This window comes from Podarcis muralis, chromosome 9, assembly GCF_964188315.1.
Source record: "Podarcis muralis chromosome 9, rPodMur119.hap1.1, whole genome shotgun sequence".
NCBI lineage: Eukaryota > Metazoa > Chordata > Lepidosauria > Squamata > Lacertidae > Podarcis > Podarcis muralis.
The window spans coordinates 15653253-15678329 of record NC_135663.1 but is presented as its reverse complement, the minus strand read 5'-3'; the positions used below and the strand labels follow the sequence as shown (position 1 = coordinate 15678329).

At 41.9% G+C, this 25077-nt stretch overlaps 1 protein-coding gene across 6 annotated transcripts; it reads left to right on the top strand.

Annotated features, from left to right (window-relative positions):
* The first annotated feature begins 1195 nt into the window (after positions 1 to 1195).
* On the top strand, positions 1196 to 23637 carry KLHL8 (kelch like family member 8). Of its 6 annotated transcripts, none has more exons than XM_028743608.2 (10): positions 1196 to 1317; positions 7751 to 8070; positions 11003 to 11401; positions 13147 to 13333; positions 14564 to 14707; positions 15755 to 15866; positions 16980 to 17148; positions 18161 to 18320; positions 18777 to 18978; positions 20092 to 23637. In XM_028743608.2, exons 2-10 carry the CDS (start codon positions 7867 to 7869, stop codon positions 20213 to 20215), a joined length of 1701 nt encoding a protein of 566 aa, XP_028599441.2. In that variant the 5' UTR covers positions 1196 to 1317; positions 7751 to 7866; the 3' UTR covers positions 20216 to 23637. The 6 variants fall into 6 exon arrangements, with proteins under 6 accessions (XP_028599441.2, XP_028599435.2, XP_028599436.2 ...); XM_028743602.2 differs by having other exon boundaries at positions 11003 to 11551; XM_028743603.2 differs by having other exon boundaries at positions 1196 to 1368; positions 11003 to 11551.
* The last annotated feature ends 1440 nt before the right edge of the window (positions 23638 to 25077 follow it).

Sequence of the window (25077 nt, the reverse complement as noted above, 5' to 3'; positions counted from 1 at the left end):
TTCCCCAGTTTGGTCCAAACAGCTCAACAAAGATTCCAAGTTGTCTGCAGACACAGGCATAAGAAACTGGATAAACCAGACCATCCCTCCTATTTTTAGTGCGCTAATTAGAAGGCCCGCAGAGCTGCCTTGGGAACTGGGGATGTGGTGCTTTGGTAAAAGGGTGCTTAACCCTTTTCAAAAACTCATAATCCCATTAAGGTAGGAATTCTAAAATCTGGAACTCAGCACCATAAGAGAGGGAAAGGGGTAGGCAAAGTAGATATCTGCATCTAGGTGGTCATCCCTCATCACCACAGCCCCTAATACTGAAAATATGACTATAAAGTACTGACACTCATGACAATTAAATGCTATTATTTGGAGCAGGGAGCAGGCTATTATTTGGAGCTGAAGAAAGGCTCTCCAAGAGCAGGTTGCAAATATAGTAGAATGACAATCCCTGCTATCACGTTTACCATCAAAAAGACACAACACGAAAAGGAAAGTCAGTGAGAGGGAGGAGGAAAAAAAGCATGGTTTTTGTGAGGATGGTGATTATACCACGTGCACCACCTTGAACTGCTTGGGAGGAGAAAAGGTGGGATATAAATGCAACAATCTCTTATTTTATTATGAAACGCTGGAGTTTTGATGGGTTTTCCCTTTGCCCAAGCCGATTCACTCTCGATTTAAATCAAAATGTGTGGCAACAGAGGAAACGTTTCAAACGTCTGACATGGGGCGGGGGGGGGGGGTCGTGCATCCCATCCACCCGGTTAAGCGTGAAAAAATTAAAGCTGTAAATCCCACTGAATTCAGTGGACTCACTTAAAACGCAGCAGAGGAAGCGACATACAAAGGCGAACAACCTCGCTGCGTTTTGAGCTAGTGAGGCGTACATACTCGACGCATGCGCAGAAAAACAGGCGACTCTCTCTTTCCAGGAGGCCGGGGGGGGGGCGTGTTTGGTAATTGAACAGCCGTTAACGGCCATAAGGAGAGCGTGCGCGCGCAGCCCACGGGTTTGGGCTCGAGCCCAGAGCCCATGCGCGCGGTCCCCATCTCCTCGCTCCTCCTCCTCCTCTCACCCGGCTCGGTGCGCTTCCTTGACACGCCTCCCCCCTCCCTCTCTCCAGATACGTCTCCGTCGGATCCGGGCTGGGCGCATGCGCTGTTGGCCGCGTCCTCCGTGCATATATGCCTGAGTGTGTGTGTGTGTATTTGTGTATGTTTTGGGCTGCGCGCGCGGAACATAGGGAGCGCGCGCCGGAGGTAACGGCTGCTGAGGTGCAACTACCCTGGCTGCACCAAGGAGGGAGGCAGGGAATTGGCGTGGTAAGGAGGCTGGAGCCGAGGAAGGAGAGAGGCAGAAGGGGGCTATGGAAGGTGGGCTACAGCAAGGCGTGCTCCCTCAGTCCTGTATATTTGAGGGTTGCTCATCAGGAGCACTCTGTGCATGCTCAGAAGAAATGCCCCATTTAAAAAAACAACAACAGCAACTCGCAACCATTCATTTATGGGTTTCTGGTTTTAGTCCTGGTGGGGTAAAGCAGTTCTTTGGGCTGGTCCAAGTTATAGATGGGGAGGAGGGAGGGTTGTTTTTAAGGCAGGGGCACCGCTCCTTGGGAAGGAAGGGGTCGTCAGGGTGCTAAACCTGGGGTGGGTGGGTGTTGTTTTTTGCACGTGGTTTTCCTTGGGTGCGGGAGGTGATGCTGCTGCTGCTGTTGGTGATGATGATGATGGAGTTGGCGGAATGCAATTGATTCTGCTTTTGCTGAGCTGAGGGGGTGTTCCTTGGTTGTTAGGATAAAAGCTGGTTCTCTTTTCCCTTGTCGTCCCAGTGAAATAGAGCAGAAGGAATAATGTAGAAATGCGTGAAACTGGTGAAGGGCAGAGCAGATATGTGAGGGGGAAGGAAATGAAAAAACCAAGAACTAGGTTTAAATGTGAAGTGCTCATTTACGAGTCTCAATTTTAGAGCATGAAAGATAAATGGAGGAAATATATAAAGAGGAGGGGAAATTACACAGCACTGTAGACACACATAATTTGAACATTTTACTAATTTTCTTTCAGCTAATGTTTCCTGGTGCTACTCAGGTTTAGTTCCTTTACAGATTGATGGTGTGCTTCCTGGTTAGTGAATTCTGTAAAAGACAGTGGTTATTTGGGTCAGAAACATCACACATTCCATAGATGGGTTCTTGCTATATTTTTGGATACAATGTAGAAAGAGTTGAGCTGGTGGCATTTAAGCTCTTGCATATTGTTGTTATTATAATCCCAGTTGCTTTTTGTCTTCTGTCATTGCTGCTTCCATTGCATTGCATTACATTACATTTCACTTGAATAGAATAATAGAGTTGTAGGGCCATTTAGTGCAACCCCCTGCAGTGCAGAAATCTTGGCCAATGTGGGACTCAAAGCCCCGGCCCCTGAGATTGAGTCTAATGCCCTTATGATGACTTTATATGCAGTGAATACTACAGTTTAAGCATCAATTTTCATACCTAAGCAAGACTTCCCGATTTCCAGGTGCATAACATCAGTGCCATTAATCACAATGCTCTGGGCTATGACTATAACCATGAAATGTTTTTATGTAGTTTTCCATGTTGAGAGCAGATCTTCATTTAGTTCCTCATTTAGAGAATGTACTTCTGTTTTCCATACAGCACTGAAAACTGAGTGTGGTGTACACTACTTCAGTCCCAGTTTGATCATATTGCACCAATTTGCATCAGGTTATGCATTTGTTTCCATGCTCATTTTAAAGTGCTGATACTAACTCTTAAAACCCTGAATGGTTTGGGAACAGTTTATTTGAAAGACTGCCCAGACTCAACTGGTCGAATCTTTTAAGATTGGCCTTGGAGGCGTGATAAGGTTGATCCTGTTGGTGGAAAGCAAGAACACCGATTTTTCACTTGTGGAATTTCCTCCTGTGAGAACTCAACTTGGCCTCCCCCTGCTTATGGCCTTTAAGTGGAACTGCCAAGTTTTTTTGGGGGGGGGGGGTGATTTGTCTTGTCAATTAATGTTTCAATTGCAAGCTGCCTTGTGCAGGCTTCTTGTAGAAGCCTGACATAAATATATTGAATAATATACAGCCTCTTTGGGAAGTGCACCTGAAGTCCACAGTGTGAAAGTGTGTCATTCAATTGCACATTGTTTATGCTGCAGTAAATGTGTATCCAGTCTCTTTCCTGCTCCCATACACTGATGTATTGTGGCCTTGCTGTAGTATTTGGTCTGCAGAACTAAGGACCAAACAGCAGTAGTGCAGAGCAGGAGAGACAGGAAAAACGGCAGATAAGATTTAATGCTGTAACTGGGCCTGTGGACCCTCCTGTTATTTTGTCATGCTACAGTCCTCCCTCCCTGAAGTTGGCCACGTATGTAATAAATCAGGGATGAAGCAAATGTGTTAAAGATAGGCTGTGTCTATAACATGGTTTCCTTTTTAAGGCTGTACATATAGTCATCACACGTACTGTGAATGTTGGGGGGTCTCACCATTGTAATTTTTTATTCTAAGCTTTTTGTGGCAGCTGTAAGTTTCACTCTGTGAAGCTCCATGTACTGTATGTTGTTGGAGCTATATAAGCATCTACTAAACATAATAACTTTTCTGAAAGTTCCTCAGATAAAAGTATTGATATTGATAAAGCGTCCTTTAAAAAAATGTGGCTGTAGAATGGCACGATTTGTCACACAAACGTTTGCCATTGAAATGAGTAAAGGCTATGTTTATGCTACGTTTGTTATAACAGACAATTTCTTAACCCTGGGTATATGTCAGTTTACACCCAGTTGCTATCCATGTGAACTTTCTCACAATACCCATGAACTTGGTAAACAAATGCCACTGTAGTCATTAGAATTAGTTATAGTGTTTGTATTCAGTACTGTCAGACTAAGAGACTACAGACAGTTGGTATCTGGTAATTCATTTCCTTGTTTAGCAATGGAAAAAATGCCCATTTTTAGATGCCAAAGAGAAGGACTTGCATTTAGTTTGTGAAGTGAATGGAACATTGCAGCATTGTTGAATGGGGGCTTGAAGTGCTCCATTGTTTCGGTTTGGTCCTGCAGAATATTGGAGAAATTTCAAGAGGTTGAAGATCATTAGTATAATGTTGAGAGATCAGATTGCATGAGAAGTGGCATGTTGGCACTGAAAAGTTGCCCTAAGTGTTCTGCTGCTTTCAGAACAGAGAGTATCTAGGTTATAGGACGTTGGTGGCTTTGAAACTTCATTTCAGGTAATCTGCTGGTTTGTATGTCAGGGTGGGTGAGGTGCTACGCAAAAAGTGTGCATGTTAGAGGTTTTGATGTATTGCACTGTTTGCTTGAAGGGAAATAAAGTATGTTTAGATCACCCATCAAAAATATATAATCATATTTTTTCAAATGATACCTAAAATGAATAAAAAGTGTAATGCGATTAAGTAGGCGTTTGGTGCTTCTGCAGAGAGGGGATTGTTGAATGTTGATTGTTGCTCTTTGTATATGTAAGTAAAAAATATTTTTTAAAAAAATAAATTATGGGAAAGTGGGTAATTTTATTTTATTTATAGGCTCTGAGGCATGAGATCAGCCCAACTGTTTAATTGAGTAAACAGTTTTGATTTTAAATTGATTAGCCAGGAAAACCCAAAGTAGTTCCTGAGGCTGCATTGCAACCAAATCACAGGTATTTTTTCAAAGCTAGCTACACCATGCACACTACACGTGCTCTCCACTCATGCAGCTGATTATGCACACACATGCAGGCATGCAGACACATGTGTGTAATAAGTATGGCTATTCTTCTTGACCTCAGGGGTTGGGGTGGCTAGAAATGCTGCATTTTATTCCAGATCAGTTATGAACAAGTTAAAAGCACTGACCCCATTACAGAACCTTATGGGGAGCTTACAGCTTGCATCCCTACATTGCAAGAACTGTCCCTTCCTTTCCCTCTTCTTCCTGTTCTTTAGCCAGTTACCAGTCCATAAGAAGACCTCATTACTGCTGTCTTTGCTCATGAGTCTTGGTGGGGGACTGTGTCAAAAGCTTTTAAAAGGTTGGTGAGACAGGACCAGGGGTGTACAAAGTTGGGGCTGTCCGCCCTGGGTGCCACCCGGGGGGTGTGTGACAAAATGGCCTGTTGCCTCTCCACCCCCAGCTGTAGGGTGGCTGAGGATGCCATCGGGCAGTTCACCCCACCCCTATGGGCAGTTCGCCCCGCCCCTCGGCGTCCCGCACCAGGTGCTGGAGAGGCTTCTTCCGCTACTGGGCAGGACTCGCCTGTATATAAGTCACACTGATTCTTTTTCAGCAGAACCTGTTCTGTATGTTTGATTATTTTATACTTAGTAATGCTGTCTACCAGCTTAATTTGTGCACATATAATTTCCTATATTCTCCCTGGATCCCATTTAGAAAATTTGGCACTGTTTGGCCATTTTCTAGATCTTTGATAAAGAGGCTTATCTTGAGGACAAAATATATCTTTTTGTTAGAAGATCAATAATTTCACATTTGAGTTGTTTAAGAACTCTTGGATGGATACAATCTGAAAATCTGACTGACAAAGGAAGTGTGTATCTGGTTGTCTCTGCAATTTAGTCATTATCTACTTAGAGCAGTGGTGTTTAAACTTCACCTTCAGGGAATCCTTTCCTCAACAACTTGTGCTGATGAACTCCTGCTGCAAAACTCTTCCATGTTGTAGATGACTCTGGCCTTTGCTCTGAGGTGCATACTTGATTTATATGGAGCACTTGCCATGTCATTTGAGTTTGACCATGTCTTGCATGAATTGATCATTACATACTATAATACATCCTGGCTACTACCCATTGCTGGGAAGATCAGTAGGAGGATGCAAACTACCAAGGGCATTTACATTACAGATTTCTTGTTAGAGAAGTTCAGAATGCCCTACAACACAGGAAACTACTGTCTTATAGCATGGATCCATATGAACTTTAACCAATTTGAACCTTGAAGCCAAGGAGGACCATTCAATGGAAGAAGAGTGTGGTGTTTGCCCTCCTAGGTGACATCATGCTGGGTCATAAGGAAAGGGTTAAATGGGTGTGAAGTGATTGGCCAGTGGGAACCCAAGGGGAGGAGTTAGAGTTGGAGTTGTTTGGAGGTCAGTTGGTAGTTGGAGAAGGAAGAGGGAGGATATGTCTGTGGGTTGGTCAAGTTTTGTTGTGTGTGTGAGAGAGAAACTGTTAGGAGGAGTCAGATAGACAATTGGGATAATTAGTTAGAAGTTATTAGAAAGATATAGGCCGGTATAGAAACTAAGGATAAGAAACTGACAAGAAACATTATCTGAAACCATAAACTTGTTCATGCTTATAAAATAAACTTGATTATTTGTTTTTAATGTTAACAACTGTCTGGACTCAGTGTGTACCCAAGAGAAACTGGTTGGTGGCAGCGGGGAAGTGATCATAGTGGTGGCACAGGGATCAATAGACCGTCAAACATCCGGGGACCCTGTGTGATGGCCACAAAGAGTTTTACTTGAAGTACAGAGTTCAAGCTTAATCTCTGTCATGGCCAAATCTTGTTTCATTTCAGTTTCCCATCTATACTGTAAATGGGAATAACAACAACAACAACAACAACAACAACAACAACAACAACAACAACAATAATAATACTAGTTTAATAATAATTACTGTTTGGAGTTCTTCCCTACCTTTACCGTGAAATCCCAGGGCGGATTACAGTTGGTGGGTACTATATATCTCAGGTGTAAATGGTGCAACTTAAATAATAATGGCCTGATTTAAGAGGTTATGAGTGAATAATAAAACTTTAATCTGCAAGTGTTATAGTTCAGTTGTGTACAGGAAGGTATCTTTAATCTTCCTTAGATGCTAAGCAATTTGAACAATAAAAAACCCAACAGATTATATAATAATAATAATAAATAATAAATTTTATTTATATCCCGCCCTCCCCAGCCGAAGCCGGGCTCAGGGCGGCTAACAACAACAATATATATACACTCTCTCTCTCTCTCTCTCTCTCTCTCTCTCTCTCTCTCTCTCTCTCTCAGAGAACTTCCTTCAGCCTTAAGTATGTCGAGAAGAATTTTGTGATATTTAGAACTGTAGTTTGTTACTTTGGCTTTGACCCAAAGGTTCCCTGTATGAATAGAAAGGCAGTTGGAGGGTGTCCCAACTTTACTATTTCTCCTTCCTGCTGCAGCCCACCCAACCTTTATACTACACACCATATTGTTCCAGAAGATTTGTATCTTTTGCACTGTATACTAGAACTCAATATAAGTGAAACTAAATCCATCAACCTTTCCTATTACAGCATTGTGCAAATTTAGGCTTCTTTTCCTCCTGTTGCTCACAGTTGCTTGGTTCTAACTCACTGTAGAAATGTACTAGCAGTGGCTTGGATCCTAACTTTCCTTCCATGAGTCAATAGAGCCCATGTTCCTAGACTGCCACTTCCACCATTTTCTTTCCTTCACAGCCCCAAGAAAATCCTCTCTTGCAGGTTGGGGAGTTTGGGAAGGCATGGAAGATTATGGATGTAGGGGGATGGATGAGCGTGAATGGATGAGCAACTTGAGATCCAAGCCTATGTTCCCATCCTGATAGTGACTTAGAAGTTGCCTTCTTGATTTTATTGCCTTGGTCTTTTGAAGAGACGGAATAATAGTTAGCAGCAAACTTCAACCTATGGTGTTTCCAGGGGCTTGACGGAGGAAAACGCCTAATCTATTTTCATTTTGTTCTTGTAGTGAGAAAATGGCAGTTCTACTCAAGACTGGATGTTCTTCCTGATTTGCTTGGCAGCATGTGTGGGGCTTTTTTTCATGGAGACTGAGAACAAACCTGGAAGGAGACAAAACAGCTAATGGCTTCTGATTCTATGGTCCCAGAGCAAGCAAAGCATCATGTGGTAAAAGGCAGAAGGCAGCAGCCACAGGAGAGGTCACCTTTGAACAGTGATGGTGAAGAAGAAACATTTGTATTCGAAGCAAATGAAGCTTGGAAGGATTTTCACAGCTCTCTCCTCCGATTCTATGAAGCTGGGGAGCTTTGTGATGTTACGCTGAAGGTGCTGATTCCATATTTCCTCCTTTGTGTGTATGTGTTTTGAGTGTAGAATGGTTTGTGCGTTTGTGTATTAATTCACTAGAAAATATATTTGCTTTGCATCATTTATGTTGACAACATTTGGGAGTTAGTGCCATGCAGTGTTGCCTTCCCTTTAACCAAAACTCTTCCTTGAAATACTGCAAGTCAGCAGACTATTTGGTGCTTGTAGGGAGAGTGTGATTGTGCTAAATTTATGGACTTGAACTCAAATTTCAAAGTTTTTCCCCCTATTATTGTAAGAGGCCACAGTACCTATATAAACCCACTTAACTTATGTGACATGGCTGCCATCTTGTTTAGATATGTCATATATGCAAGCCTGGTCTTAACATTCTCTTCCTTACGAGGATAGGTCCAATCAGATAAGAGGATGCTCAGTGAAGGTTGCTGAACACCAAGGGTAAGCTGTGGGTTAGCCAATCCCAGTGGTGTTTCCAGGTTTCTAAGTGCACCTCTTCACTTTCTACCATGTAAGTAGTAGTTGCCATTCTCCTCTAGTGGGAAAAGCCCTAATACTGGGGATAACAATCTTGAGGTGGACTAAGTTGCTACTCTCCCCTCTTCCTTCTCCTATAATAGTGTGAGTATGGGTGTATTGGAATTGGGAGTACATTAGCACTGTTTTGCATTTCTGTGGCAGTGCACCAAGGCTCTTGCTTGTCTGTGGAAGGAGAGGAATACAACTTCTGCAGTGCTTTGAGAAAGTATATAACAGTTTACAACTGCTAGTATCCACAAAAATGCCCTGAGAGCCCAGCTGCTTAGTTAATGGGTTTCAGGCAGCCTAGGTTCACTACATATTTTGTCCTTTTCTTCATCTTTAAAGGTCCTCTTAGGTGCCCTACAGGCAATTGTAGCAGTGGCATGGAGGCTACTCTTCCATGGGTTCATCCCACAGTTCTCTTGTAATGTTAAAGATCAAGGTCACAGCTATATATTGCCTGGTTACCACGGATGCTTAGAAAGTTTCTCCTAGGCAAAAGGATGACTTGTAGCACATTCCTGTTTTAGTGCTTTTTATGTTGTATCTCTTTTTATGATACAGTTTTACCATTTTTATCTTGTATTCTTGTATGTTGCTTAAAGATTTTTAAACAAAGTGGTTTATAAATTATTTTAAATAAATAAGTAAATAATTTTGAGGGACTGCCTAGTTCAGTGGTACCTCGGGTTATGAACTTAATTCGTTCTGGAGGTCCGTTTTTAACCTGAAACCATTCTTAACCTGAGGCACGCTTTCGCTAATGGCGCCTCCCGCTGCCACCGTGCCAGCGTCACGCAATTTCCATTCTCATCCAGGGGCAAAGTTCTCAACCCGAGGTACTACTTCCGGGTTAGCGGAGTTTGTAACCTGAAGCGTTTGTAACTTGAGATACCACTGTTCTTTAAAAAACCACTATACATGCTCAGTTCAGTGCAAGTTTGAACTCGTATCAGGTATGACTTTTGTGTCAGAAGCCTTCTCCTTTGTTTTGCAAAGAGATATTGTGGTTTTTATCCTTTTCACACTAAAAACTACTGCTGCTGTTATCAAGCTTGCACGCTTCCCCCCTCCTCTTGCACAACAGGAAGGGGGACTTACATGTGGTGATAGGTGTCACTTATTATTTGAAACAAATAAACCAGAAATCTAGGTTACAACAAACTCTGGTAAGTTTCAAAGTAAGCTACCATTGAATTGTGGGTTGAATCTGACTTGTTTAAATAAGAGTTTGTAAGCCAGAATGCTTGTTCATACAACTCAAATTGATGCTTTTTGACAGTGAAACTAATCTTTGCAGAAGAGAAAAAGCTGATTAATAGAAAATGTTATCAAGAGGATTTTTGTACCTGAAAACACATCCTGCAGATTTAAGAAAAACAGTTGGGTGGGGGAAGCTAGCTTCTTTAATAAGGAACCTAAAGACTGCTGGATCATAACATGTAAACTTTCATTAGACTCATCTCCTTATTATCAATTGATAGTTAATCTTTAAAATCATATAAGGCACAAATATTTTTAGCCGGGTTGACTATCCAGTGCAAACCCATTTTTTCATTTCTGTGCTGAAATAGCACATTTATTTTATTCCATTTATATCCTGCCCTTCCTCCTGCTTTAGTGTTTGTGTATGAATATTGGTCATTTGTTACTAATCTAGTGGTAGATAACCAAAGTGGTTGCATTGCCTTTTCCATGGTCAAATTGTACACACAGATCCACTAGCCTTTGTAATGCAGCAAAATTGACCCGGCATAGTGATGTCTGTCCTTTTTTCATGGCAGCACATTGTCTAAAGTCATGTACAGCTAATTGCTTTTCATCATTTCTTGGCAAGAAACTGTTTTGGCTGCATTAGATTGCTGTGGCTGTGGATTATTAAAAGAACAGCTAATTGAGATGACTGGATAAAACTACTAGAAATAATTCAGGGATGGAACTTTATCATTAAGGTAGTTGAAAGTGGGACTAATGAAAAATGATTTTCTCTTGCAGTTAAAGCAAAAAGTAGGTTTTACAACTGAATATGAACTGCATATTCATTGTTGAAATATTCATCAATACAAATAAGGTTGTGATGCTGTGATCAATATAATTTATCTTTCAAATTTATATAAATACTTGATGGAGACTTTTCAATAAAATGTTATGACTCTTACAACAGTACCACACATGTATACTAATCTATACAGAAAATTGTCATTGATCTGAGTAGTGTTGTTAGTCAATTTTCTGTTTATTCAATTTTCTTGATAGTTCTGAGGTCAATACCTCTTTGCACTTCTGGATTTGATTAATGCTAATAATTTTTAAAATCCGTTAACTACATCTTTAGAATTCGAGACCACAGCTTCTTTGTATTAAGGTAAAACAATTAACTCTATTAATATAAATGTATGTTATCCCACAGGTAGGTTCGAAGTTGATCTCCTGTCACAAGCTAGTCCTGGCTTGTGTTATTCCATACTTCCGAGCCATGTTCCTTTCTGAAATGGCGGAAGCTAAACAGACATTGATCGAGATCAAAGACTTTGATGGTGATGCCATAGAAGATTTGGTCAAATTCGTCTATTCATCTCGACTGACTCTGACGGTAGACAATGTCCAGCCTCTCTTATATGCGGCCTGCATTCTTCAGGTAGAGGTAGTGGCCAAAGCTTGCTGTGAATACATGAAACTACACTTCCATCCTTCAAATTGCCTGGCAGTGAGATCCTTTGCGGAGAGCCACAATCGTATTGACTTGATGGATATGGCCGATCGCTATGCATGTGAACATTTTGCTGAAGTGGTGGAATGTGAAGATTTTGTGAGTGTGTCACCTCAGCACCTTCATAAACTGTTGTCTTCCAGTGACCTGAGCATTGAAAGTGAAAAGCAGGTTTATGGTGCTGCTATTAAGTGGCTTCTGGCCAATCCACAGCATCATGCTACATGGTTAGATGAAATAGTTGCTCAGGTAAGGACCAGATGAGAATGGAGTAACTAAATCTATTGGTGTCTCATAATATGCAGAGGTGGGGTGATCTGTGGAGTGATTATACTGGTTCACCACATTGGAACTGGATCACTTTTTTGTTCTCAAAAAAGATTGACACTTAAGACAATTTTTCTCTTACGCATTCTTTGTGACAAATTGAAGTTGGGGTCACTTCTGTTAAATCCCTGAAAACTACGGGTTTCTCAAAAGCAAATTCAGTTACTTTCCATCTCAGAGCCAGGTCACACACATCTGCATCTTGTCACCACACATTATCTGATGACTTGCAGCTGAATCCATGAGCAGCGTTGATTTGTGGAGAGATTAAATATTTTATGCATGTCAGTCATAGTTCAAAAGTGCAGGCAGCAAGTAATCACAATGTGTGTGTAAGTAGGATGTGTCAGGGTTCACAGCAGCTATAACACATGGAGGAATGTCACTGTTGTTACAACTAAATGGAATCTTGTTTTTTCATCTTCTGGATCTCTCTCTCCCTAGTGAAGACATAGGACATACATACTGGCTTCAGTTGTAGGCCATACAGATGCAGAATGACCACACTGAACAAGGCAAATAGAGGATCAAATCCTGATCAAATTTGCAGATGACACCAAACTGGGAGGGGTGGCTAACACCCCAGAGGACAGGATCACACTTCAAAACGACCTTGACAGATTAGAGAACTGGGCCAAACAAACAACATGAACTTTAACAGGGAGAAATGTAAAGTATTGCACTTGGGCAAAAAAAATGAGAGGCACAAATACAAGATGGGGGACACCTGGCTTGAGAGCAGTACATGTGAAAAGGATCTAGGAGTCTTGGTTGACCACAAACTTGACATGAGCCAACAGTGTGACGCGGCAGCTAAAAAAGCCAATGCAATTCTGGGCTGCATCAATAGGAGTATAGCATCTAGATCAAGGGAAGTAATAGTGCTACTGTATTCTGCTCTGGTCAGACCTCACCTGGAGTACTGTGTCCAGTTCTGGGCACCACAGTTCAAGAAGGACACTGACAAACTGGAACGTGTCCAGAGGAGGGCAACCAAAATGGTCAAAGGCCTGGAAACGATGCCTTATGAGGAACGGCTAAGGGAGCTGGGCATGTTTAGCCTGCAGAAGAGGAGGTTAAGGGGTGATATGATAGCCATGTTCAAATATATAAAAGGATGTCATATAGAAGAGGGAGAAAGGTTGTTTTCTGCTGCTCCAGAGAAGCGGACACGGAGCAATGGATCCAAACTACAAGAAAGAAGATTCCACCTAAACATTAGGAAGAACTTCCTGACAGTGAGAGCTGTTCGACAGTGGAATTTGCTGCCAAGGAGTGTGGTGGAGTCTCCTTCTTTGGAGGTCTTTAAGCAGAGGCTTGACAACCATATGTCAGGAGTGCTCTGATGGTGTTTCCTGCTTGGCAGGGGGTTGGACTCGATGGCCCTTGTGGTCTATTCCAACTCTATGATTCTAGGATCATGATGTTCTCCATGATGTCTTTGGAGGCTTGCCTTGTAATTGCTGAGAACTGTTACTTTTGGTTCAGCTGACCACCCATAATGTCCATTCTCCTAGGTGCGCCTACCACTGTTACCCATTTGTTTTCTCATGGGAGTAGTGGCAAAAGAAGAAATTGTCAAGCAGAACCTAAAATGTCGGGACTTGCTGGATGAAGCAAGGAACTACCACCTTCACTTAAGTAGTCATACCGTGCCAGATTTTGAGTATTCTGTACGGACAACACCAAGGAAACGCACAGCAGGTAACTTGTTTCTGAGGCACCAGTGTTTTAGAAACTCACAAAAGGTCTATTCTGTAGAGGTGTAAGTGCTCATGGTAGAATAGTAAAAGACAACATAAATGAATTTGTACACAGCGTAACATTAGTAAGCCTTGTCATTTTATTTAAGTGCCTTAGAGTATAGCTTTTAAAATTCATTTTGTGTGAGGGGAAGGAGAATCTGTATCTACACAAAAGGTTGGTTCACAATGGTATAGCATTGCCTCGGCATGAATCTCTGATTTGAATGCTAAACTATGGAATACTGTCTCAACTGATGAGCTAAATTTCTTGTATTGAACAGTATATATTACAGCCTAACAGTCCCAATGTACAATCCTTGGATACATTAATGCATTTGAATGATGGAGAAGAGTTTTCAACATTAAAAAAAAATCCTTCCAGTAGCATCTTAGAGACCAACTAAGTTTGTTATTGGTATGAGCTTTGGTGTGCATGCACACTTCTTCAGATATGTATGTTTTCAACATAACATACAATCTGCCTCCATTGCAATTGATAACAAAAACTCCCATGGTTAAAGGAGCTGGGTTTTGCCCAGTTTTTGTTGCTTACTTGAGTCATCTGAAGTGATGTGCTCTATAGGAATCTTGAAGCAGTGTGCTGAACGTTACCTGTGGTGGTGTTGGCCAAAAGCACGTATCTCTTTAAAGTGGAGAGGGATGTTGGGATTGTGAATGGACTAAAATCAGGCTTGTTAAGGAGCCACTTGCCTGGAAGTCCATGGTGAGTTAGAATTGCCTTAGGCAGATAGCCTCCTGCAAGTTGAAGCAAGCTGGTTCTCTTTATGTTGGGCTGTCAAAAATGCATGTGAATAGGGAGGCTATTAAACATTTTAAGGGGTTATTAACTTTTGCGGATCTTTCCACAAGCCTTGATTGGGTGACTTGTCTATTCCAGCTCTGACTTCCCTCTCAGTCTGTGTTGAAGCCTCAACCCAGTTCATCCTAAGTTGAAGCAGGGTGGAACTGTTACTGTTGAATGACAAATTGTCAGTGTTGAACATTCAAAACAGTAAATAACACTAAGCCAACCAAACAGACCAGTTTCTACTATTTAGTTTTAAGAGGACTTTTAATGTGTGCTATGTGCAGCATTCTGTACTTTGCCACCCTGTGAATTTTGTGTGATGAATACTGACGTTCTTAAGAAATGAGGTGTTTGTGACTTTTGTTGTATGTTTTCTGTTAGGTGTCCTTTTCTGTGTTGGTGGTCGTGGTGGATCTGGCGACCCATTTCGCAGCATTGAATGCTACTCTATCAATAAGAACAGCTGGTTTTTTGGCCCTGAAATGAACAGTAGGAGGAGGCACGTGGGTGTAATCTCTGTGGGAGGTTGGTAAAAAGAAATCTGTGCTCTAAAATTGCTTTATACTTTGTTGAAGTTAATGACTCAGCCATTCCATCAACCAAAATTACAGCCTTTGTATACAAAATAGCTGAGAATAGTAGTTGGCTTCTTGCGATAAAAAGATGCAATTGTTTCTGTTTTGCAGTTCACTGGTTTTGTGTTCTGGGTTTCTGCCCAATGAAATGTCCTCTCTAGTACTAAAAATACAACTCACAGCTTGAGTCTAGCCACAGTACCTACCACTGAATTCAACACTAGGAACTATTTACTGCACTAGTAAATAGCATTGCATCTTAACTTAGAAAAGATTTAAAACTGCTGCCTTTTAAGGCTGCCTTTGTATCCTAGTACTATAAAGTATGGGACGCAGGTGGCGCTGTGGGTTAAAGCCTCAGCACCTAGGGCTTGCCGATCGAAAGGTCGGCAGTTCGAATCCCTGCGGCGGGGTGCGCTCCTGTCATTCGGTCCCAGCGCCTGCCAACCTAGCAGTTCGAAAGCACCTTCGGGTGCAAGTAGATAAATAGGGACCACTTACTAGCGGGAAGGTAAACGGTGTTCCGTGTGCTGCGCTGGCTTGCCAGATGCAGCTTGTCACGCTGGCTACGTGACCTGGAAATGTCTCCGGACAGCACTGGCTCCCGGCCTATAGAGTGAGATGAGCGCACAACCCTAGAGTCTGGCAAGACTGGCCCGTACGGGCAGGGGTACCTTTACCTTTTTACCTACTATAAAGTATCATCAAGTCCCTGAGACTATTATTTTCCCCTGATCTTTAGATAATGTGGTGCTGATTTCTTTACAGAAAAAAATTATTGTAGACATTACGCTCTAGCAGTAATGGAATATATATAATAGAGTGGCAAAAAATGTGAATCTAATTTCACTAGTGCGGCACAGTGATTATGTGTGAACTAAGACCTGGGAAGCAGCTGTTTCACATCTTGTCTTCTTGATATCATACTAGATGGCCACAGGAAATACTTTTAGGAGTTAGCCTAGTTTGTCTGACCAGAAAATTTTATATGTTTCAGGTAAAGTTTATGCAGTGGGTGGACATGATGGAAACGAACATCTGGGCAGCATGGAAATGTTTGATCCTCTCACAAATAAATGGATGATGAAAGCATCAATGAATACCAAAAGGTATGTAAACTTGGCATGGACATTCCGTTTTGTTGTTGTTGTTGTTGTTAAAGAAGTAGATTCATGTGGAATGCATTACCATTTATTGAGGTATACATCAGATAGGCTGTACCTAGTCATGGCCAATGCCTGAAGTCCAAATTAAGATGCAACACAGAAGGTGATCAGCGGACATAAAAAATATGAGATGAACACATAAGGTGAAAAACAGAAGTGGGGAAGGAACAAGACAAATTAGAAAAAGAGTCAGAGTTGTCTCATAATTATTTTAGCTGAGGTAATTGTAAATAGTGTTTTTTGAAGCTGTTGGAAATCCCCAATATAAGAGGATTCTTTATATTCTTTTAAGAGTTTGGAATAGACTGATAATGACAAGATAGACTGTGTTCGTTGGGTATCAGAAGGGAAATTAAAACTGATTTTAGGCCCTTAAAGAAACATGGGGGAACAAAGTCTGGAGGAGGCATGAGGACATCTATGCCATCTCCACCCCTGATCTTCCAACATTGAGTGGATTGGACCTTCCAACATGCACACAATACTCATTCAGACCTTTCTACTTGAAGTGAGAAATCAGAGCTAGAGCTGAAAAGGGCAGAGGAGCTGCTGGTGGTACTGCATGTGCCACACTTCATTCCTCATGTGTTGATTGAATGCATGAATGGGGGTTTTGTATATAGAAAATTGGCCCTTGCCAGCATAAAACAAGAAAGAATTTATGTCATGGTCAAAACTTGCAGTTCACTGATCTGTTAAACCTTCATGTTGTCGTTGAATATTATTATCTGGTGATTAGTGTGGTTGGAAAAAAATAAAGTTGACAGAATTACAAACCTGCAAATGTTCTAGAGTCCAAAATCTGTTAATTCTTTCATTTGCAATATCTTGAAGAAACATTTTAAAGGTCTCTTTGATTAAGTATACTTCAGTTGGGAATGAAGCTTCCATTTGTGGTTTACGCTTGGGGTTTTATTAACCTTGGTATTCTTGAAAAGTTGCCAAAGTGAGGTAGAGCTAATGATACCTAGTAACTCACTTTGCCAGTTTGTAACTCACTTTGTCAGTTTGTTTTAAGATTATGTAGTCTGATAACTAATTGCGTTATTTTATTAGGAGAGGGATTGCTCTGGCTTCTCTTGGAGGCCCCATTTATGCTATTGGGGGACTGGATGATAACACTTGCTTCAGCGATGTGGAGAGATACGACATTGAATCTGATCAGTGGAGTGCTGTAGCACCAATGAATACACCCCGGGGAGGTGTTGGCTCTGTGGCTCTTGTGGTAAGCGACTCTGGGTTTTTTATTGGCATTCAAAGGGCATCGGCACAGAAATGTCGTATAGCTCTGCCTTGCAAGTGTATTGCAAGTGTATTAAAATACTTTAAGGTTATATGGAGGTCAAACTTTCTTGACTGTTCTTCACTACATTGGTTTAAGGTGCCACTCTTGAAGTCGTGATAAGAGGCAATGAAAGAAGAGATTGAATAAAAGGTGGGAAATGAAATATGGAAGGAATATAATTTAATTAAAAACAGAACTGAAGACATTGCAGAGTTAAAATAGAACTCTTCAGTGAAAGTGGAAAGTCTTTGCTTGGTGTCATAAAAAACAATAAACTATTTTTAATTTCTGTTATTATTCTGTGTCTTAAAATAGTTATTTAACTCTGGAACTTTGTCAAGTTTTTATATATATATATTATTATTAGTTAGATTTTTTAGTTGCTTATCTTGCCGAAGGCAACCCAAAGCAACTTACAACCAAAGTCTTGTTATTAAGTGTTGTTCATTGCAGTATTTACCTGATTGCAGGGTTTTTTTGTGCTAAGTCTTGTTATATAGAATGTTGTTAATGTGGATCTTGCTGTTTTAATTCATTTTATTGTTTTTGCATGTTGCCCAGAGGATTTTTCGGGGTTTTTTGGAGGGGTAATTGATAAAAAGACTATATTTACTAAATAGAATTAAATTTTGAATGTGGATTCATATAAGTACAGTATAACTTTGGCAAGTATAAAATAAGTAATATCCACAGACGATAATGTTGAAACCTGAAAACTCATCTAGTAAATTGGATCGAAAGCTCGCTGTTGTGTTGGCAATGATTATATGGTGCTCAAAATTTTATCCTTGGGGATAGACTGCTGCTGCCTAGCAAGCTGGTTGACAACTGTTTCTTTATACATTGTGAGAGCAGAAGGGACACATCTTAATTTTTGCTGCAGTAACGCACCTAATTCACCCTTGGGCCTGGCTGCTGGATAGAACATTCATTTGATCTTTCCTCTTTTCAGAACCATGTATATGCTGTTGGTGGAAATGATGGTGTCGCTTCTCTCTCCAGCGTGGAGAAGTATGATCCTCATCTAGATAAATGGATAGAAGTGAAAGAAATGGGTCAGCGAAGAGCTGGCAATGGAGTTAGTGAACTCCATGGCTGCCTATATGTGGTAGGTGAGTAGCACCTAGACGTTTATCCATGTGCATAACTCATCTTCTTGTAGCTTTGCTGTAAGTGTTTGAAACAACATCATCAAATGATTACACTGGATTTTAAGTATTTTCGTTGCTGGCTGTGGACAATACTGTATTTTGTGATAAAGTGATAAATAAGCTATCTTTTTTCAAGGCAACAGTGCACTACTGGGCATAAACCTCGGGCTCCTCTTCTTACTAACATTGAGGTACACTTGCTTACAGATCATGCTAACAATGGACTAGATTTTAGCTTTATAAGAATTGTGGGCTTTTAGGTCAAGTAGCAGATCCATTGTATTTTTTGGTACTGTTTAAATAACTGGGTCACTATGCATCCTGTAGCTTTGCTCCACAGAACAGCTTGTGATAAAACTACTGCATAGTCTGAGAGAAGATTTCATGCTTCACTTGTGTGTATATGCCTTGATGCAGGTGGCTTTGATGACAATTCTCCGCTGAGCTCTGTTGAACGATTTGACCCTCGCAGCAACAAGTGGGAATACGTAGCGGAGCTTACGACGCCTCGGGGTGGAGTTGGCATAGCAACGTTAATGGGCAAAATCTTTGCTGTTGGAGGGCATAATGGAAATGCTTACCTGAATACAGTGGAAGCCTTTGATCCTGTGGTGAACAGGTAACTTTGATTCTTGCTTTTACAGAGCTCGGTCTTTATGCTGGATGAGACGTGAACCAATGGATTCAAGTTACAGTGGTACCTCAGGTTACATATGCTTCAGGTTACAGACTCTGCTAACCCAGAAATAGTACCTCGGGTTAAGAACTTTGCTTCAGGATGAGAACAGAAATCGCGCAGCGGCAGCAGCAGGAGACCCCATTAGCTAAAGTGGTACCTCAGGTTAAGAACAGTTTCAGGTTAATAACGGACCTCCGGAATGAATTAAGTACTTAACCTGAGGTACCACTGTACAAGAAAGGAGATTCCAACCCAACATCAGGACAAACTTTCTGACAGTAAGAGCTGTTCAGCAGGGGGTGAAAATCCCACAAGAGGTGGTGGACTCTTCTTCCTTGGAGATTTTAAAGCAAAGTTTGGATGGCCATCTGTCATGGATGCTTTAGTTGAGATTCCTGGATGGCAGTGGGTGGGACTAGATGTCCCTTCCAATGCTGCAATTCTATGAAAAGTAGGAAAAATCTGTGTAGTTGATGTTAAAGTCTCACTTTCTCTATTGCAGCTGCCACCAAGCAGTTATTAGACTTGGTATTCATTCTAGGGGATTGGCAAATGTACAAGTGAAAAGGGTTGTGGTTTTTTGGACAGACCTGTTGTAATGGATGAGTCTAGGAAGCCGAAAAGCAGGAATTTTGACAAAGTAGAGATGGTAGGGAAAAAGTACCCCAGAACTCATTCATTGTTCTTAGACAGATATAAGCAATTATAAAAATATTGTTTTAAAATTATATTTGGCCTTGAACTATTGCTGTCTTTGCGCATGGGAAGCTAAACCCTCTCCTCTGCCTAGTCTTGCTATTTAAATGCAAATGGACCAGCATTTAGTTCTTCAGCAAAGTTTCCTTCATGGGTGGTGGTAGAACCCATAAATAGTTACAAAAATAAAATAGAAGCAATTTTCAAAATTAGCACTGTATAAGAGCTTTTGTCACGCTAAGCTGTGTAGGAAAGATGTAGCTAAGCTTTTTTCACTTTAAGATATTTGATGTGCCAAGGACAGTTGCATTGCTAACTCCCCTTGTATTTAATTTTTCCTCTTTCATTCTTTCTCAGGTGGGAGCTTGTTGGTTCCGTGTCTCACTGCAGAGCTGGGGCTGGTGTAGCCGTGTGTGCCTGCCTTGGCAGCCAGATCCGTGACATGGGTCAAGGATCCAGCAATGTGGTGGATTGCATGTAAAATCGAAGACTTTGTGAAATGCCACAATACTTTACAACCTTTGTGCAAAGACATTTTGATTTTTTTTAAAAGCAGTATGTGTAGATACTCAAAAGCTTTTTTTATTTATAGAACTTGTTCATACCTGGTAGCAAACCATGGTTTGGCATTACATGCATGAGCTGAATCAAGTTCAGTGCATCCTTGGCCTTCTTTTCCTTCGTCTCTCCTTTGTCTTGGGCAATGTTTAGCTTCACTTTCCCTGAATCTCAGCCTTTCTTCTCATCTGGACCAGGGATCCTGATTTCTCTCAAATCCTGGATAAACAACCCACCTTCATAATGCATACCTTGAATCTGGCTTATCTTGAAATTCACCAGAGTTTGTGATAAACCAGTGCTTTGGAAAACAGGACCAGTTGAGATGCAAGGAATGTCCTTTTGGCCACAAGGGAAGAGAGCGCATCCACGGCATTGCCAGGGCTCATTCTAGCTTATGCATATAGCACTAAGTTCGCAAATATGGCCTCACCAGTTGTTTAGTACAGGGGTGAGGAAACTGTGCCTTTCCAGATGTTTGACTACAACTCTCATCATTCCTGATCATTGTCCATTCTGCTGACGCCAATGGGTGTTTGGGTCCAACATTTGGAAGGCAACAGGTTGCTCTGGCTTAGAACACGTCCCCCAGTGTTTTCATAGTAACAGAGATGTGGGGACTTCATTTTAAGCATCTTATTACTGCCAAAGATGTTGGAGAACCTTTCGCCTGTATATTTCAAATGACTGGGATTTGTCCTCAAAAGTTGGTACACTTACAATTATCACAGTTATCTAGAGAATCCTTTAAGTCTTGTATACATTCTGTTTAAAAACTCTTGACTTTATGTGTAAATGTGTTCTACAGTTGTAACACTATGCAGACCCATAAAAACCTGAAAAACTCCAAACTCCTGAAAAGCGTTAATTAGGAAATTGACTTGAACAACACTTCAGAGATTCTGGTGTTCTGATATCTTGGTTTTCAGAAACTGCATTTGATGCCAGTTTTGTTTGCTCTGGCAATACAGATGAATCGGTTTGTAACAGAACTACATTCTGCTTCCTTGTTGAAAATTGTACAGTAGAAACAAGGATCATGAACTGTCTGGATCAAGGATGATGAAAAAATAGTGGTTGCTGGTGATGTTGTAACAGGGTGAAGTATATTGCTTATGAACCATCTTCATTTCATCCTAAGAGCTAGAGCAGAGGCTTTCAACCTTTTTGAATCCACAGCTCCCTAGGCCAACTACATTCTTTCTGTGGCACCCCTGTAGGGCTCAGGAGTCCAGTTATGTCACCCTTTGCCTGCAGAGCTGGCAGCCTCTCACCCTTTTTTCAAATGCCCTCCCTTGTGGCGTGTTCCCTCAGCCTCCTCTCCTTGGGAGTCCTCTGGGCAGCTGCTGCTGCTGCCCCTAGTCTCTGAACTCTCCCCCTGCCCCAAAGAGAGGTGCCTCATCACACTGCCCCACAGGAAGAGGGTGCCCCCAGGCTTAGTGGCTCAGTGGAAACTGGCCAAAGGTGAACGTGAGACCAGCCTGCAGGGTGGAAAGACTCTGCTTTAGCACTGGGCACTCAGCTCCCAGGCAGGCCTTGCACACAGTAAGTGCAAGAAAGGCCAGCACAGCGCCTGGCTGCCTGCCTGGCTTCCAACTTGTTTGCCTATTTGCAACAGCAAGGGCTGGTGGACTGGCTAGCTGAGCTCACTTGCCCATTTGCTTGCTTACTCCAAGGCCACCTCAGCTCCTGGCAACCAGCACACCATGGCCAGCCCCAGAGGCACCATTTGCATTGGGAGCTTGTAGCCAGGGCTGCTGCAACAAACAGCCGCACAAACCTCTGGGAGGCAGAGATGTGAGAGGGCATCAGAGGGAAGGAAAGAGAGACAGAGGCCACTTTTGCCCACGGCACCACTGGCCATCATTCAAGGCACTCCAGGATACCACGGCACACTGGTTGGAAACCACTGAGTTAGAGGGATTTTTGTGTCCACTCTCCTGCTGCTTATGAATCACCTTTCTCTGTTTTCCTTGAAGTTACTGGCTTTTACTTCAGTTTCCAACCTTGCATCTGAATCCTGGACCATTCCATTTTCAGATTTCTCATGTGACTTTTGGGACAATCGTTCAGCAAATCATTTAGAAGCTGGTCATCTTGTGCTGCTCACCTTGAATGGACTTTTCTGGTTAGTTTGCAAAGCCAGAAAATTAATTTGCCTTAATGATAATGAAAGGGATAGGCTTTTTAGTTTTGTTTTTCTTATGTATGTGTCGCGTGTGCATGTATGCTCACTTTATATTCAAAACAATCATTGCAAGTCATTTCCCAAAGAAGTTATCTCACTTGGGGCCCGATCCTGCAATGCCAACACAGGATGGAGGAACCTTTGTGGAATCCCTGTCAGATGGAGGCTTTGTCCCTGGGTGAATATCTGCAGAGATCCAGGTTTTAATATGGTATGAAGTTGTGGAAATAGTTTGGCACCCAGCATCTCACTGTGTGAGCTCCTTGAAGAAGAAGCAGTACATAAGGAAAAGTTTGTAGTCTTAACCCATGCTGGTTCATTTCCATACCCCCCTCCCCTTCCTGGTGGGAGAGCTAGTGTTTTGGAATGGATCAAGCCTTTCTCTAGTGGTTTAAGTGTGTCTTGTTCTATTGTTAACTTAGAGGAGAGTACAGTTGTTAAATCATGCTAAATATTTCTATTGGGCAGCCTGAAGGAAAGATGAAATTAGACTTGTGTGTACACCAGTTGAAGGTTTACTTAATTTGCAGTCTTTTCCTTTTAAAATTTAATTTACCTGATTTGATGTAGTGGGTCTAATTTTTATCCCCACCCCACCCCAATTCTTTGTCAGAACTGCACTGAATTTCTTTTGTTCTGGTTACTTAGCACTCAACCTATGGAGCTCTGCATGTGAGACAGTGTATAGCTGTATTTTAAGAGCAAGCATTTTGGGGCAGCTTACCTCTGTTGTGGCAAAAGCTCATGAGGCAAGAAACAGAGTGCCACATCCTTTTATCATAAAGGAAATTGGGTGTTTTGATATTGGGCATGCGATTTGGGAGCTGCCTCAACACAACTACATACGAAATTGTAACTTCCCATCTCACAAGGGAAAATTTGGGCAAAATGTATATGGCTAAAGCTTTATGCCTAAACATTTTATGGTGGGTGGGATTGGCTTTGAGGCACAATATGGGCATAACAACACTGTGTTTCTTGGAGAAACAGTTATTTAATGATTCTCTATATGTAGTTCTGTCACTTTACTATTGCACTGCCACTTCTAAAACCTGGTTTGTATTAGTCTGTGGTATCCAGTGGACAAAATGCAGAATGAAGTGGTGTGGTATGTTGTGTGGAAATTGGCAATATTGTAATAAAATACATTTATTTGTTGGCTTGTGCATTTATTTCTCTTTTGGGTGGAATTTCAGTGCTGAAAGGCAGATAGCGGATATATCTTAGGTCCCCTGGAAGCCTTATCACTGACACTTAAGAGATACAGATGTTATCTGAATAAACTGCACATTAAATTATCAGAAACTATTGCTCTTCTGAGGGTTAGTGTTGATGAACCATCTACCTTATGATATTAAATTTTATTTCTTGACAGAGTTCTGCTGATAGGACTACCTGTGGTCAGAGTCCTTTGTTTAGATGCATATTTTGTAACCTGCTGGCGTCTTGCTGTGCAGTCCAAGGATAGCTCTGGTAGCACCGTGCAAGAGATCATCATAGAAATCTCTAGAAACATGAAGCAGAGAGGAGGTTGTAATCATAATTCCTAGCACCAAATACTTTTTTAAATGCAACATGTTTCTGCTATGGGTTTGTTCCTTCTGCCTGCTGCATCTCGTGTCACTAAGTCACAAACTAATAGCTTGCTGTAGGGGAGCAGTTATGTCTCCCAGAGTGGGTTAGAAGTGTTGATGGCGACTATCCCTGCTTTTACATAATCCAAAAGACATGACAAAGAAGGGAAAGTGATTGGGAGGGAGGAGAAAACAGATAACTTGGGCATGATTTCTTAGTTACGGACTGCTTCCCCCCCCCCAGGGGGTACTCAATGGTATGCAGTACCAGCACCTCTTTTGTTGTTGTTAAAAATTGTGGCACTTACTGTAGCAGCTTCATGGTGAATAAAGGTAAAGGGACCCCTGACCATTAGGTCCAGTCGTGACTGACTCTGGGGTTGCGGCGTTCATCTCGCTTTATTGGCCATGGGAGCCGGCGTACAACTTCCGGGTCCTGTGGCCAGCATGACTAAGCTGCTTCTGGCGAACCAGAGCAGCACACGGAAACGCCGTTTACCTTTCCACCACTGTGGTACCTATTTATCTACTTGCACTTTGACGTGCTTTCGAACTGCTAGGTTGGCAGGAGCAGGGACCGAGCAACGGAAGCTCACCCCGTCGCGGGGATTCGAACCGCCGACCTTCTGATTGGCAAGTCCTAGGCTCTGTGGTTTAACCCACAGTGCCACCCACACTCATGGTGAGTACCAGCACCTATTTTTCTAGAAGAAAAACACTTGTTGGAGTTCTTGTAATGAGCAGCGGGAAGAGAAAGATTTCAAGGGGAGGAGACCTCCTGCACCTCTCTGTTTCCTGTTAAGAGTGATGACATGGCAGTAACAGATGACAGTGGCGTGTCTGCATTATATAGTCATTTGGACCAGAGATGGGGAACCTGTGGTCTTCCCATTACTGCACTCCAGCTCTCATTATTTCATGACCAGCGAGCATGCTGACTGGGCGTGATGGGAGCTGGAGGGCTGGTTTCCCCTGCTTATCTCAGACCATTTGAACGATTCATGTCTAGGAAGCTGTACTGTT

Bases quoted from the DNA above. Each gene is read 5' to 3' on its own strand.
- KLHL8 (XM_028743602.2), top strand. From the start codon at position 7,867: ATGGCTTCTGATTCTATGGTCCCAGAGCAAGCAAAGCATCATGTGGTA. The intron at 11,552-13,146 runs GTAAGGACCAGA...CCATTCTCCTAG, and splicing joins TAGATGAAATAGTTGCTCAG to GTGCGCCTACCACTGTTACC. The intron at 18,321-18,776 runs GTGAGTAGCACC...GCCTTGATGCAG, and splicing joins TGGCTGCCTATATGTGGTAG to GTGGCTTTGATGACAATTCT.